Source organism: Lotus japonicus, chromosome 1 (genome assembly GCF_012489685.1).
Source record: "Lotus japonicus ecotype B-129 chromosome 1, LjGifu_v1.2".
Taxonomy (NCBI): domain Eukaryota; kingdom Viridiplantae; phylum Streptophyta; class Magnoliopsida; order Fabales; family Fabaceae; genus Lotus; species Lotus japonicus.
In genome coordinates, this window is record NC_080041.1 from 113,596,093 (window position 1) to 113,608,040 (window position 11,948).

At 37.9% G+C, this 11,948-nt stretch overlaps 2 protein-coding genes across 5 annotated transcripts; both read right to left on the reverse strand.

Annotated features, from left to right (window-relative positions):
- Positions 1–2,076: 2,076 nt before the first annotated feature.
- LOC130729443 (probable UDP-3-O-acylglucosamine N-acyltransferase 2, mitochondrial) lies at positions 2,077–5,781 on the reverse strand. Its single transcript, XM_057581216.1, has 10 exons — positions 5,312–5,781; positions 5,027–5,234; positions 4,385–4,461; positions 4,090–4,139; positions 3,878–3,942; positions 3,706–3,757; positions 3,567–3,637; positions 3,358–3,424; positions 2,522–2,593; positions 2,077–2,296 (listed from the first exon to the last, which is right to left on the reverse strand). The coding sequence occupies exons 1-10, from the start codon at positions 5,457–5,459 to the stop codon at positions 2,243–2,245; spliced, it is 864 nt and encodes a 287-aa protein (XP_057437199.1). The 5' UTR covers positions 5,460–5,781; the 3' UTR covers positions 2,077–2,242.
- Positions 5,782–6,805: 1,024 nt separating this feature from the next.
- LOC130729441 (RCC1 domain-containing protein RUG3, mitochondrial) lies at positions 6,806–11,379 on the reverse strand. 4 transcript variants are annotated; one of them, XM_057581213.1, is made up of 7 exons: positions 10,764–11,379; positions 10,475–10,609; positions 9,440–9,651; positions 9,192–9,320; positions 8,943–9,098; positions 7,211–7,466; positions 6,806–7,091 (listed from the first exon to the last, which is right to left on the reverse strand). In XM_057581213.1, exons 1-6 carry the CDS (start codon positions 11,282–11,284, stop codon positions 7,273–7,275), a joined length of 1,347 nt encoding a protein of 448 aa, XP_057437196.1. In that variant the 5' UTR covers positions 11,285–11,379; the 3' UTR covers positions 6,806–7,091; positions 7,211–7,272. The 4 variants fall into 4 exon arrangements, with proteins under 4 accessions (XP_057437196.1, XP_057437195.1, XP_057437198.1 ...); XM_057581212.1 differs by having other exon boundaries at positions 6,806–7,113; XM_057581215.1 differs by having other exon boundaries at positions 6,806–7,113; positions 9,440–9,634; positions 10,470–10,609; positions 10,764–11,378.
- Positions 11,380–11,948: the final 569 nt, after the last annotated feature.

The following is an 11,948-nucleotide window of genomic DNA, read 5'->3' on the forward strand; positions in this document are numbered from 1 at the left end:
AGTTATAAAATCATCCCTATCAACATTTATGCTTTAGATCCACCATCTCCCATGGTGAACTTTTTCCACTCTACGATAGAGCAAACAATAAATATCTCATATTGACGAGCACACTCTTGCAGGTGCATGTCAAAGTAAATTTGCAATTGAGTGTCGTACAAGGTTTCAATACATGATGATCATTCTCATAAGGACCTGGTGTATTATCAATTAAAATATAGAAGCACATACGCCATAAAGGGGAGGGGTGTGGGGTTTATTGTTTGTTTCCAAAATAATAAGCCGAATAATAAAGAGATTTATTAATAAGATAAGAAAACTTCAATCCTCAAGTGTTAATCATTCAAGTGAAGCAAACAATCCTTGGTTACAAAAGAATAATTTACTTTCTATTAAAGTCTTTGACTTATGATTTGGAAGATCAGGTTCTCTACTAAACAAATGTTTAAAACTTGATTTTTCCTAGTTAGGTAAGAGAAATCGCTCGTTTGAAGTACAAGACCAATCTTCTTCCCCAAATCCTCAAAGATAACAATCAATCGGTGTTAGAGATTTTTGTTCAATGGAATACAAAACCCACAATCGCTTCATCTTCTCATCAATCCTATAAAGAATCATTTTAATGATTTCAACTCGCTTAGATAAACATGTAAAACTGCTCGTGGCGGGATATCGTTAGGGGTAAGGTTGGAGAGCGGTGTGAGCTTGTTCGATCCCCTGCTGAAGATTTATTGTTCCCAGAGTCCTGGAGGTTGTTAGGATTTCGTATTCGATGTTGTTCTGTGAGCTTGCCTCCAATTGGCGTTTCTTAGAGGCGGAGAGTGTTGGGTTGGAGATCGTTAGGCTTCCAAATGAGGCTTTGTTCCCTGATTTTTGGTTTGGGAAGCCAAGTTTGGATTCAGCTCATATTGGTGCTGATTTGGCTAATATCAGAGTGAAGCGGTGTTGTCAACCACTGGTTCGTGTCAACCTCACTTCTCCTTTTTAGGGGCTTTTCTTCCTCTAATAAGTGGCTAATTCAAGTGAGTTTGTGTGTTGTCGTGTCTCCTTGTGTGCTTTATCCAAGAATTTTTTCCACGTGTCCTTCCAATATCATCTTCTACTCGAAAGCCACGTGTCGCTATCTTCGTTCTCTTCGTCGTTGAACGCGTCCCTGAAATCGTTGGCCCTTAGTTGCTTGACGTCTTCCTCCGTTTGAATTCGTGAGATTGGGAACCCTAAGCCTCATTTCCTCCATAAAATTCTCATCCCACGACCTCATCTTCTCCACGACCTCCTCCACACGTTTGTGAGAGTGGGAACCCAAAGCCTCATCTCCTCCATAATACTTAGCTTTGTCAACTTTCGGTGCCACAACAAACACCACCAATCCGAACAAATAGCACGATGTAAAGCTCTCACCGAGTCTTCTCTTCATTGTGAAATTTGGGTCGTGTTTAGTTCAAGGTTTTATCGTTCACATCAACCTGCAATTTTCAAGTATCTCAACCACCTGGTGATTCTCTTTCGAGTAATTAACATGATGATCTACCACTCATGGGATTTATTGAAATGATTTTGATTAGAGTGATGCTTTGTGACTTTGGCAAGGACTAACTTCACATATTTCATTGGTGTTGGAGACTAAAAGCCAAGAATTTTATTTTGGAAGGACAATAAAAGTTCACCCGTATTTTATTGGACTAAAAACATTTTAACCCTCATTTTAATTAAAGTTTTAAAATGAATTTGTTTAAGTCCCGTGCAATAGCACTGGAAATAAAAACACAGCCAATTGTCTAGTATCTGTATTAGATTAGATATCCAGTATCCATTTTAGATAAATCTCTTTAAACTACTCACCCTTTCCCCTCTCTCTATGCCAACCAGAGATGAACTTGACCAAACCATCTTGATGAGGTAGGGTTTTATCATCAAGATTCGCTTGGGTTGTGATAATTTCCTTGCGTCTCATAAGTGTTTGGCGAAATGTCTGACCAAAGTTACATCTTACATCATGATTATGGATTTGGGAATAGTTGAATTACTGAAAGCTTATTTGGAACTTGCAGTAAGTTCACGATCTCACCAACTGTATGAAAAAATGACTTATCACATAATTCGTAACAATGGAAGCATGGACAATTTCAGATTTTAATTCTAAAAATAAAACAAAACAAGTAAGTTTAGAAAATTATAAAATTGAATTTTGATGCAATTTAATTTCCTTAGGATTATGAAATCCTTCATCCAAACACAACCTTTAAATATTCCTTCTTCTGCTGGCAACTTCTCTGCGCCATTTGTAAATTGAAGCCTGCAAACCAGAAAAGGAGGTAGTTTAAGAGTGTAAATATGTATGTCAAACTCCTATGCAAATGCATTAAGGGCATGTTTTGATCACGGTAGAAAACCACGGTGAGCCAAAATCACACTGCTTAGCTTTTGCTTCTATCCACCATGATTTTGACTTCACTGTGGTTTACTACTGTGTGTCCAAACATGCACTAAAATGAATAAAGCATAAGGGCTAGATCATCACAGCTGGAAAGCCACCATATTCCCCAGGTTCTTTGATGTCCTTGGTTACACAACTTGCTGCAGCAAGCCGAACCTGCAAATGCTTTGCCATCAGATATCTTCTCATTCCCAGACTCCAAAATTCTAGAAAAGTAAAAACAGTATAACAGAAACCAAATTTATGTTTGATTGATCAATATTTAGTCCAGCCAGCCAGGATTTCCATGTTGCATTTCCATGTTGCATTGGGGTATTATAGTTGGCTGCTATTTGTTAAGTTTTAGTAGTAGCAATAAATCTGTTAAAGCTACTACTAGAGTACGGCTGAAATAAACTGATTTTGTTGAAAAGAATCAGGTAGATGTTAAGATCTGTTGATCCCACATTGACTACAAATATGACCAAATAAAACATTATAAAGGGTAGCGAAGTATTCTAAGTTGGTTTTCTGAGGTAGAATGAGGCATAGCCCAAAGTTTAAGAGGATCTTAAACTGTAAATGTAGTTTACGCATAACAAATTAGTAAAACTCAGAATTTCAGTTTTTCAAATTCACTTCATTCTTCTCTCTTCTCAAACTCTATTATACTGACATCATGAAGCTGCAAATTATTTGCAGACTACTACTCCGATAAGAGAACAGCATACATTAAGGGATCTAAAACTTCAGATTCACCAGCATGTATGCCTTCAAATTGTTTCTCAAATCCTTAACTTTGCACAACTTCCCCCAAAGCCCAAAATATTCTAGCTGAGAGTATTATTTGTCTCACAACATAAACTGAAAGTCTGCTTAAACATTCACTATTTACTAGTCTTTCTAAATGCACCAAGGCAATGAGGGAAACAAATACATACCTTTGATACAATGGATACATGATCTCGGACAGCTACCCTTCCTCCCATAGTCACATAATCCCCTATGCTGAACACACCAGACAAAGTTATAACTTATAACTCTTGAGAAATTCAAAGGCCTCTCAACAAGAAATTCAGTTTAAATAAGGGTTTGACCAGACGTCACCCTAAAATTCACTACATGAGCAAAATGAATGAAGGTAACATACGTTGCAGAACCTGCGATCCCAACTTGCCCACAAAGCATGCAATTGTTCCCAATGACTACATTATGACCAATCTGCAGAACCAATCAGAACAAAAGACAAAGCCTTTTTTGATTTTATCAAGAAAATGCTAAATGTTAACCTGAACTAAATTATCTATCTTTGAATTGTCCCCAATAACTGTATCTCTCCAACTGCATAGCCAAGTAAAAATAGTAATTAAGTTAACAATCTAAGTAGAAATCAAAGTAGAACACACTTTAACATGGGATTAAGCTAAAGAGAAAAAAGATAAAAGTCATCAAATCACTAACCTGCCCCTATCAATGCATGTATTTGCACCAATTTCCACATGGTTTCGTATTACTACATTCAACAGCTGACAGATTTAAGAACGAAGTACATATTATTATTAGTAAGAACTTAGTAAAGTGATAGGTAAATATGGAATGATATAGTTTAACAAAAAAAAAACACTTGTCAACATAAAGAGTTTAAAATCAAATTAAAATTAAACATTACCAACCTGAGGCTTCTTTATCATATTACCATCACTATCCACATAAAATCCAAATCCTGCATGTCAAATACATTTAATATTATCACAAAGAATTGATCATAAAAATACATTTCTGGTGTCAAATTAGTTTATTTAGATGTAGACACTAGACATATCAGCTATTCAGTGTACTGCAAAAGGTTAACCATGTCTCAAACACAGATATTATTATAATTGTTTCAGGCTACATAGCAAGGTCCATACCAGAACTCTTAGTGTACTTGATTATAAAAAACAAGCAAGCTTAGAAATTCAGACTTACCATCTTGACCAATGGAAACTCCGTTGTGAATTACACATGAATCACCTATACAGCAATTACTAAGTGAGACATTGAACCTGCAAAAGTATAGAAGCATCAAAACCACATCAGCACAATTACAAATTCTATTGCATCCAAAATAAGTCTAACATAAAAATCCATATACATGAGTCCTTAGACATAAACACGCATATGTTCTGTTAGGATTTCAAGTTGCGGTCCGCAATTGCAATTGCATCGCTACCACAATTGCAGCCAAATCAACCGGCATTTGTCCGCAATCACGCAACCACAAATTTTAAACCCTGGACTTATGTACAAGTAATAAAGAGATAGAGCATACCTCCAATTTGAATTATAATTTAAAAATAAAATAACATATACCAGTCTCACAATAATGAAAGTAGTTTATACTACATACCTATAAAAGCATCATATTGGTATTTTTACAGTGACCTTCTATCTTCTAAAATAACATGTCTTCAATCAAGTAATAGCTAAAAATGCATCAAAATCTGCTACTAATAATTAATGGCTAAGAGAAGCATCTAAGCAGAGAATTTACAAACAAAATGGCATACCCTTTTCAAGCACTGATAATGAAGGAACAAAAAGTTTTGCAGTGAAAAAAAGAAACAGTACCCTATCCTTGTTGAGTGACCAATATTCACAGAAGGCCCAACAACAGTACCAGAGCCAATGCGAACATCTGGACCAACAACAGATTCTGAATGAACTACAGCACCAACATCTACAAAAGCTGAGGAGTCAATGCAAGCTGATTCATGGAAAGCACCACCCCCATTATGCCATTTGTGAAATTTTCCATGGAAATGGCCACAATCATCCTCTGATCTTGAAAAAAAAACATGAAATGAGCATTGCATCAAGAAATGTGTGGAATGATCATGATGTAATTCACTTCACCTGATGAAGAAGAAGGAGAAGATAGGGAGAAATGGCGAGGAGAAGCGAGAATGTGGAGCAGGTTTGGATTTTGTTTGAGATTGAGGAATGGGGTTGAAGTGGAACGAGCGAAGGCAAGTGATCTTCTTCCAGCCATCTCCATCGCCATTGCTCACCCAGCTACCCAGGAACTATGAAGTGGGTAACCGGTAAGTTGGGTGGTGCACCGCCGTTTGGGTAAAGTGCGACGCCGGAGGGAGGTCAATGGTACGACTGCGACGGCGACGGCGGGGATCGATCAGAACGATGGAGCTTGGGGCTCGATACTACGCGTTCCAACTTCCAATTCCTATTTTTATTTTTAAAATAAAAATAAAATAAATCACATTTAATAGTTTTTTTTTTTTTAACTCAATCACATTTAATAGTTACTACTAAGAGCTAAAGAGAAGTAATGTGCCATGGTGATGCTAACTTAACAATTACTACTAAAGAAAAATTAAGAATTTTGTAAAGTTGCATGTGAGAAGATATATCTTAGGTTATAATTGCATCCCTTAGGATTCAAGATTCCAAAAATATCATATTGTATAAAGAAAATAAAAATAAGGTTGGTGTGGCTACTCCATCCTCTTCGGGGTATGTTGTAGTAGCTGGTTTTTGGAAGAATTTGTGGTACTCTAAGAAGTGGCGTGGAGATCATGCCAATGTGTTTTATATATATAGATCGATATAGATCAACTATGCGTGCTATGTGGTGAGGAGAATAAAACAATTGTGCATACGCTTCTGTCTTGTTCTCAGGTGAAGAATATTTGGTTTACATCCCAACTTTCTATGATTGTCATTGTTATGGCCGATGGTTTGTCTTTGCAAGGTTAGTTGGGATCCTTTTTTTTTTTCGTTAAAGGATGTTTGGGTTATTGATCAAGTACTATTTATGCTTTAGGCCTTATGGATCAGGCATAATATATGGGTATGTTGTCCATCGACCAAACGTTGAGGCTTCCTGCGCCAGTCTAGGTTGTTGTCTTAGAACTGCATGTTTCAGCTGCGGATTAGAGTTCTCTTGTCATAGATAATGTGCCCGGTTCTATGTGTGTAGCGTTGGCGAAGGGGACGACTTTACCTTCAGCTATCCATCTTGCTTTACAGCTGGGTTTTCAGGAGGTTATTTTCGAGACGGATAGCTTGCTCGTCTACAACACGTGGAAAAGCCATCACGGTCATTTACCGTACTTAGCGTCTGTTTTACATGATTTTACTACCCTATCTTCCGTTTTTGACTCTTTTGTTTTGTTTGATGTTTGTTCGATGACAACTTAGCTGCAGATTTTATGGCTAAGTATGCTCTTTCTGGTTTGAGTTTTGTCTAGATTGAGGAAGCTCCCTCGAGTATTGAAGGGACCCTTTCTTCCGACGTGTTTCTGTTATTTCTTAATTGAAGTTCAGCTTGATTTCAAAAAAAGAAAAGGAAGAAAACAAAAACAAAAAAAAGGATGGGTTGGGGTTGGCTTTGAAGACAAGTTGAATGACAATTAATGGCTGTGAACTTGTGATGACTTACTTTATCTTCCAGAGTGATTCTCTCACTTTAAGTCAAATCCTAAAAATATTAAATTGTCAACCAAATTGAGCTGAGATAGTTTCCTGATGACAATAATCTTCAAACTAGAACGTTGGCAATTGAGCACAATGTGTGGGGAAAGATGATGCTATCATAAACCTTTTCAATGCTTCAAAAGTTCAGACTTCAGACTCAGGAGAAGAAAGAAACTGCCAGCAGCACTGATAATGATATCTGAATCCATTGAAACAATCATCTGTAATCACCATATATTCATTACGTGACATTCTATTCCACATTAAATTATAGACAACAAAAGTTTCTGCATTTCAAATTTCAACTAAGAAATTTACCTTGTTCAACATCAAATATCCAAGTGATGTCAAGGAACAAAACTCCATGTCATCTGAAATAATCAACAACTTTCCCTCAAAGCTAAACACATGGCATGTGACGCACCAGTTGCAACTGATAAAACCTTGTGAGGTCCCAATCCATCATCTTCCATTAAAAAGTTGACTTCAATAGGGGATGATTGTATCGCTGGTAGCCCAGGAACTCCTAATTGAGAATCACTGGCATTTCCCCACATGTACAACTTTCCTTTATCTGTTCAGAGCAACAAAAAAAGCTTTTATAAATTTGCTCAACACCAATTTGAAAAAATAAATAACTATCTAAATACTGAGAAAACTTTCTGTCCAAAATTTACCAGAGAAGTAAAAATCATAATCTCAGGTTGACATTTTATCAGACTCAGACCCATTCTCATTTTGAGATCCATCTCAAATCAATGAAAATAATAAATCCAAATTTTGAAATTAATTTCACGTTCCAGACTAGCAGCATTACAGGATGAAGCTGAACTTAATAAACACAACCAATCTGGCTTCAAAATCTTAATGAAGTTCCTAACCCGTGCCAGGTGATATCACCGGATCATGATAAGGTTGAGACGAACTTTGGGCAGAGATGGATAGAAGAAAGACAAGCAAAAGTGAACAGAAGAAGCTAGAAGACAGGAAAACAACACAAAGTAAAAGTTGACTGCTCACACACAGAAGAAACCTACCAGTTATCTATCGAAACTGGCAACATAACTTTGGGTTCTGGCCAGATCGACAGTGGGTTCTTTAATTTAGGGGAGACAGAAACAAGAAGTTCTGCATCAGTGCAACTGCCAGACCAACTTTGGGCAAAAAATGTAGAAGTGGCTACTGTGGTGCTTCATGAGGAGGTAAAAATTAGAATGTTATGCCACTGGCCTTAGGCAACTAGTAGGCTCTGTTCCACACTCTGGATGAGCAATTGCAGCAGAAATTACCTATTCAGCATAATTGTCGCTGGACATACAACTATATTGACTAGAAACTAGCAAGACTTTTAAAGTAGACAAATTCAAACATTATCCAGTGTTAGTGATATAGAGTTATTGGCAAAAAGAGGATTTACTTCCTTTAGCTTGAGGGGGAGTGTTGAGATATCTAAACAAATGGAATTTGGATATATTTTTTGTTCGGGAGAAGGTCTAGGCTAAGACTCTTGCTGTCTCCCATGTTCCAAGTCATGAGCAAGTAGCTGACATACTTATTAAAGCTCTTTCCAAGCAGAGATTCTCAGAGCTAAGAGATAAACTTCGAGTAGTTTACAAGTCTCAACTACTCACAGTTTAATGGGGGAATGTTAGTGATAGTCAGGCTTGGTTTGTTAGTTTGTTCTTAACAGTTTTCTGTTTAGTAACTGTTGCCAGCTGTTGACTAGGTACATATCAGCTTCTATGAGAAGCTAGAGCATTCTATAAATACTATTGTAAGCTCAATTGTACAGTTAACAAATCAGAAATAAAATTCAGAAACTTCTCTCTATTTCTCTTGCTTATGATTTCTTTCGTCCAACAACAGTGACACCTAAAATAATTGAACCTGGGAACAACCTGTTGCCTAAAATGACATGCAATTTTGGAGCATCATATGAATATGCTCCAGTAGGATAGATTCCCGAAGACTCGTAAGGATAAAAGTCATTTATGTATTTGAAGTCCAAATTCTGTATATAGTAGGATATGCCAGGTGAGGTGAATCAAACCTGTCACAGCTGCTGAAAAGGAGCCCCCGCAAGAAATATATATAATATGCTCAGTAGCTAAAGCCTCGATCACCATTGGTATCTTCTGATTCTGGATAGATCCATGACCCAACTGACCTTGTCCACCGTGGCCCCATGAAAGCACTTTTCCATTATCTAATATAAGTCAAGATTAAAATAGTTAAAATGATATAATCCATCAGCAATAAAAATGAAATGAACTGCTAGCTTAATGCCACATAAATTTACCGGTTAATGCAAGGGAGTGATATCCTCCACTTGCTATTTGAATTATTCGAACATTCTCAAGGCTGGGTACTGGTCTTGGTTTCCAACCACCTATCTTATCACCTCTCCCAAGTTCATAGTTAGAATTTGCTGAGAAAATGACAATTTAGTCAATTTTCCAAAACTAAAAGCAGTGGATATATGGACTGGACTAGGCTTCTTGAGAAAATTTAGTGAGAAAAAGATCATATAAAGAATAAGACAATTACCTCCCCAGTTCCACAGTTGTCCATCCTCTGTTAATGCCATTGTGAAAAATCCCCCACAGGAAACAGCAGCAATAGGACAAGGTAATTCTTTTACTTTGCAAGGGATACTAAGTCCACCTGCATGATCTGGGCCTCGACCCGGACCAAGGCCCAATCGACCATCTCCTTCATCTCGACCCCAGATATAGAGCTCGCCTACATCCAACAGAAACCTGCCATCAGTTTCAAAGTGTGTACCCTTTCACACGACATATAGTTCATATTAAATAATACAGAACATTATGATGCAGAAACTCAAATTCGTCATAAAAGCTTGTACACTAGTCTAGAAAAATGAATGTATATCCTTGAGGATTAAACATTCTCCCAAGCTACCTTATAACTGGGAGTTGGGACCACAAGTTTCTTTCAACGCATGCCAATATCTTTAGGACACAAAACCTTTCTAACAAAAGCATAAGGAGATATGCATAATTAATTCAAGTAGAATCTAAAAGGTATAAATCAATTTCTGGTTTCCTTACTCCAGAATCTTTTCTTTGCATCTGGGATATCACCGGTTGTAAATCAATTTCTGCTTCCTCGTCTTGATAGGATAATAGGATTAACCAACAAAATAGAGTACTAGGATTAACCAACCATAAGGACTCCTACTTCGAACTCCATTTCCTAATTAACCCTAATTGTCTTGAAAATTAACATAACCAACTCCTGACTAACATCATTAACTCCCAACTAACCCTAACTCAACTGTGTTGACAATGAACATAAACTCTTCAAGCAGTTTTCTACTTTTCTTCTTCATCCTTGTACAAAGTATCACTCGCTCTTATGTCTATTTCAGATGCTAACAATTATCAATAAATACATTTTTCCAAAAACAAAAAAAACAAAAATTTGACATATGACATAACACAACGGAAGTGATGACAAAGGTTTCAAATTCTAAAACCTATTATCTTACAACTAATCAATCCAAACTTGTATAAATAAAACAAGAATGAAACGAAGTTCTGAACATCAAAAGAACCTGACTCTGTGAGTGCAGCAGTATGTGTTCCACTTGTAGCAATGTGTTTTATAGTTCCCTCCCAGCAGCCTTCTACCAACCTAGGCAACAGCTCTCTATGATATACAGCGTGTCCAAGCGCGCCGAAACCACCATAACCCCTGCAAACTTCATGTTCATCCATAAAAATCAATGTTATTCAGAGCAGAGAAAGCATGAATACACAAATGCAGATCATTTCCACCCCACAATTGCATGTCAAAATCGAATCAAAATTTGCTTGAATTAGAGGAAGAGAGTTGAAGTGATTCTGACCAAGTGAAAACCTCGCCGGGGGAAACAAGCGCAACGGAATGGAGGCCACCGAGGGCAACAGAGCGAACGTCGTCCAGGTGAGGGTTCAAGGTAGGAACGAACAATGGATGCTCATGGCCCAATCCCAATCTTCCGCCGTCGCCTTTGCCCCAAACCCAAAGGGCACCATCGACGACCAGGGAAGAGTGGAAAAGCCCACACGAGATGCCCAATTCCACCACCTCCTTGTTGGTACTCTCATGGTGGAGCCTCCCTGGGGTTCGGGAGAGGGCGAACGAGGACTTGGGGATGACCAGGTTGGCCACCGGAGAAGGGTAGAGGCGAACTTCTTCGACGCCGCCGCCGAGTTGACCTGAGGCGCCCTTGCCCCATGAGAGGAGCTGGATGGTTGTGGTTTCGGTGTCGGGTGTGTCTGTGGTGTAGAGGAGAGGGGGTTTAGCGGCGGAGGAGGTGGAGGAGTAGGAGCAACACAAGCGCCGAGTGATGGTGGCTATTTGGTGGCGATGGCTGGCGATTGCCATAACCTCTTTCAGTTCGGTGCTTCTACTTCTGTTGTCTGTTTATGCCGAGTGTACAAACTGAAAGTGCACACCTGCCACGCCCCACTTTCAAATTTGTGAATGTTGAACCAATGTATAAAACATATTTCTAGTTGGTAACATCTACATCATGATGGGATAACTTTTACGTAGAATTTTTTGATTTATAAGACTCGAACCAACGGGTGGCTTGTCACATTGGTGAAAAACCTAAAAATCACTGCAACATTATACTATCAATATTACTGTCAAAACGCTCAAAATACGGCGTATGTCGTCGCTTAGATATTACTAAGGTCTAACGTCACCCGTCACCTGCGTCAAACACTTTACCTCACTAAGGTGTCTGTAGCGATAATTGTAGTACATATCACAAATAATTCACAAAAAATAATACTTAATATTATTTAAATAATAATAGACTAATATAATAAAATCAGATCTTAAATTTAGCTTCTTAATACAGAGCCCAGTTCCGAATCTTATATAGTAATTTTAGGCTAGACTGTTCCAACTCAAAGGTTCAAGCTCATGTGAAAGTGGGAGATTGTTGGTTTTTAAGAGATGAACCAGACCATATTCACTGGATGAGCCGATTAGACATTAAGAGAATTAGGGTTAGCCACCTTGGGAACGCATCCGTTGA

Coding starts and splice junctions, on each gene's coding strand:
- LOC130729441 (XM_057581213.1), bottom strand. CDS start 11,284: ATGGCAATCGCCAGCCATCGCCACCAAATAGCCACCATCACTCGGCGC. Junction 10,610..10,763: donor CCCGGCGAGGTTTTCACTTG/GTCAGAATCACT, acceptor TGAAGTTTGCAG/GGGTTATGGTGGTTTCGGCG. Junction 9,652..10,474: donor CATACTGCTGCACTCACAGA/GTCAGGTTCTTT, acceptor AACTGATGGCAG/GTTTCTGTTGGATGTAGGCG.
- LOC130729443 (XM_057581216.1), bottom strand. CDS start 5,459: ATGGCGATGGAGATGGCTGGAAGAAGATCACTTGCCTTCGCTCGTTCC. Junction 5,235..5,311: donor TTCTCCTTCTTCTTCATCAG/GTGAAGTGAATT, acceptor TTTCAAGATCAG/AGGATGATTGTGGCCATTTC. Junction 3,943..4,089: donor ATATGATAAAGAAGCCTCAG/GTTGGTAATGTT, acceptor TAAATCTGTCAG/CTGTTGAATGTAGTAATACG.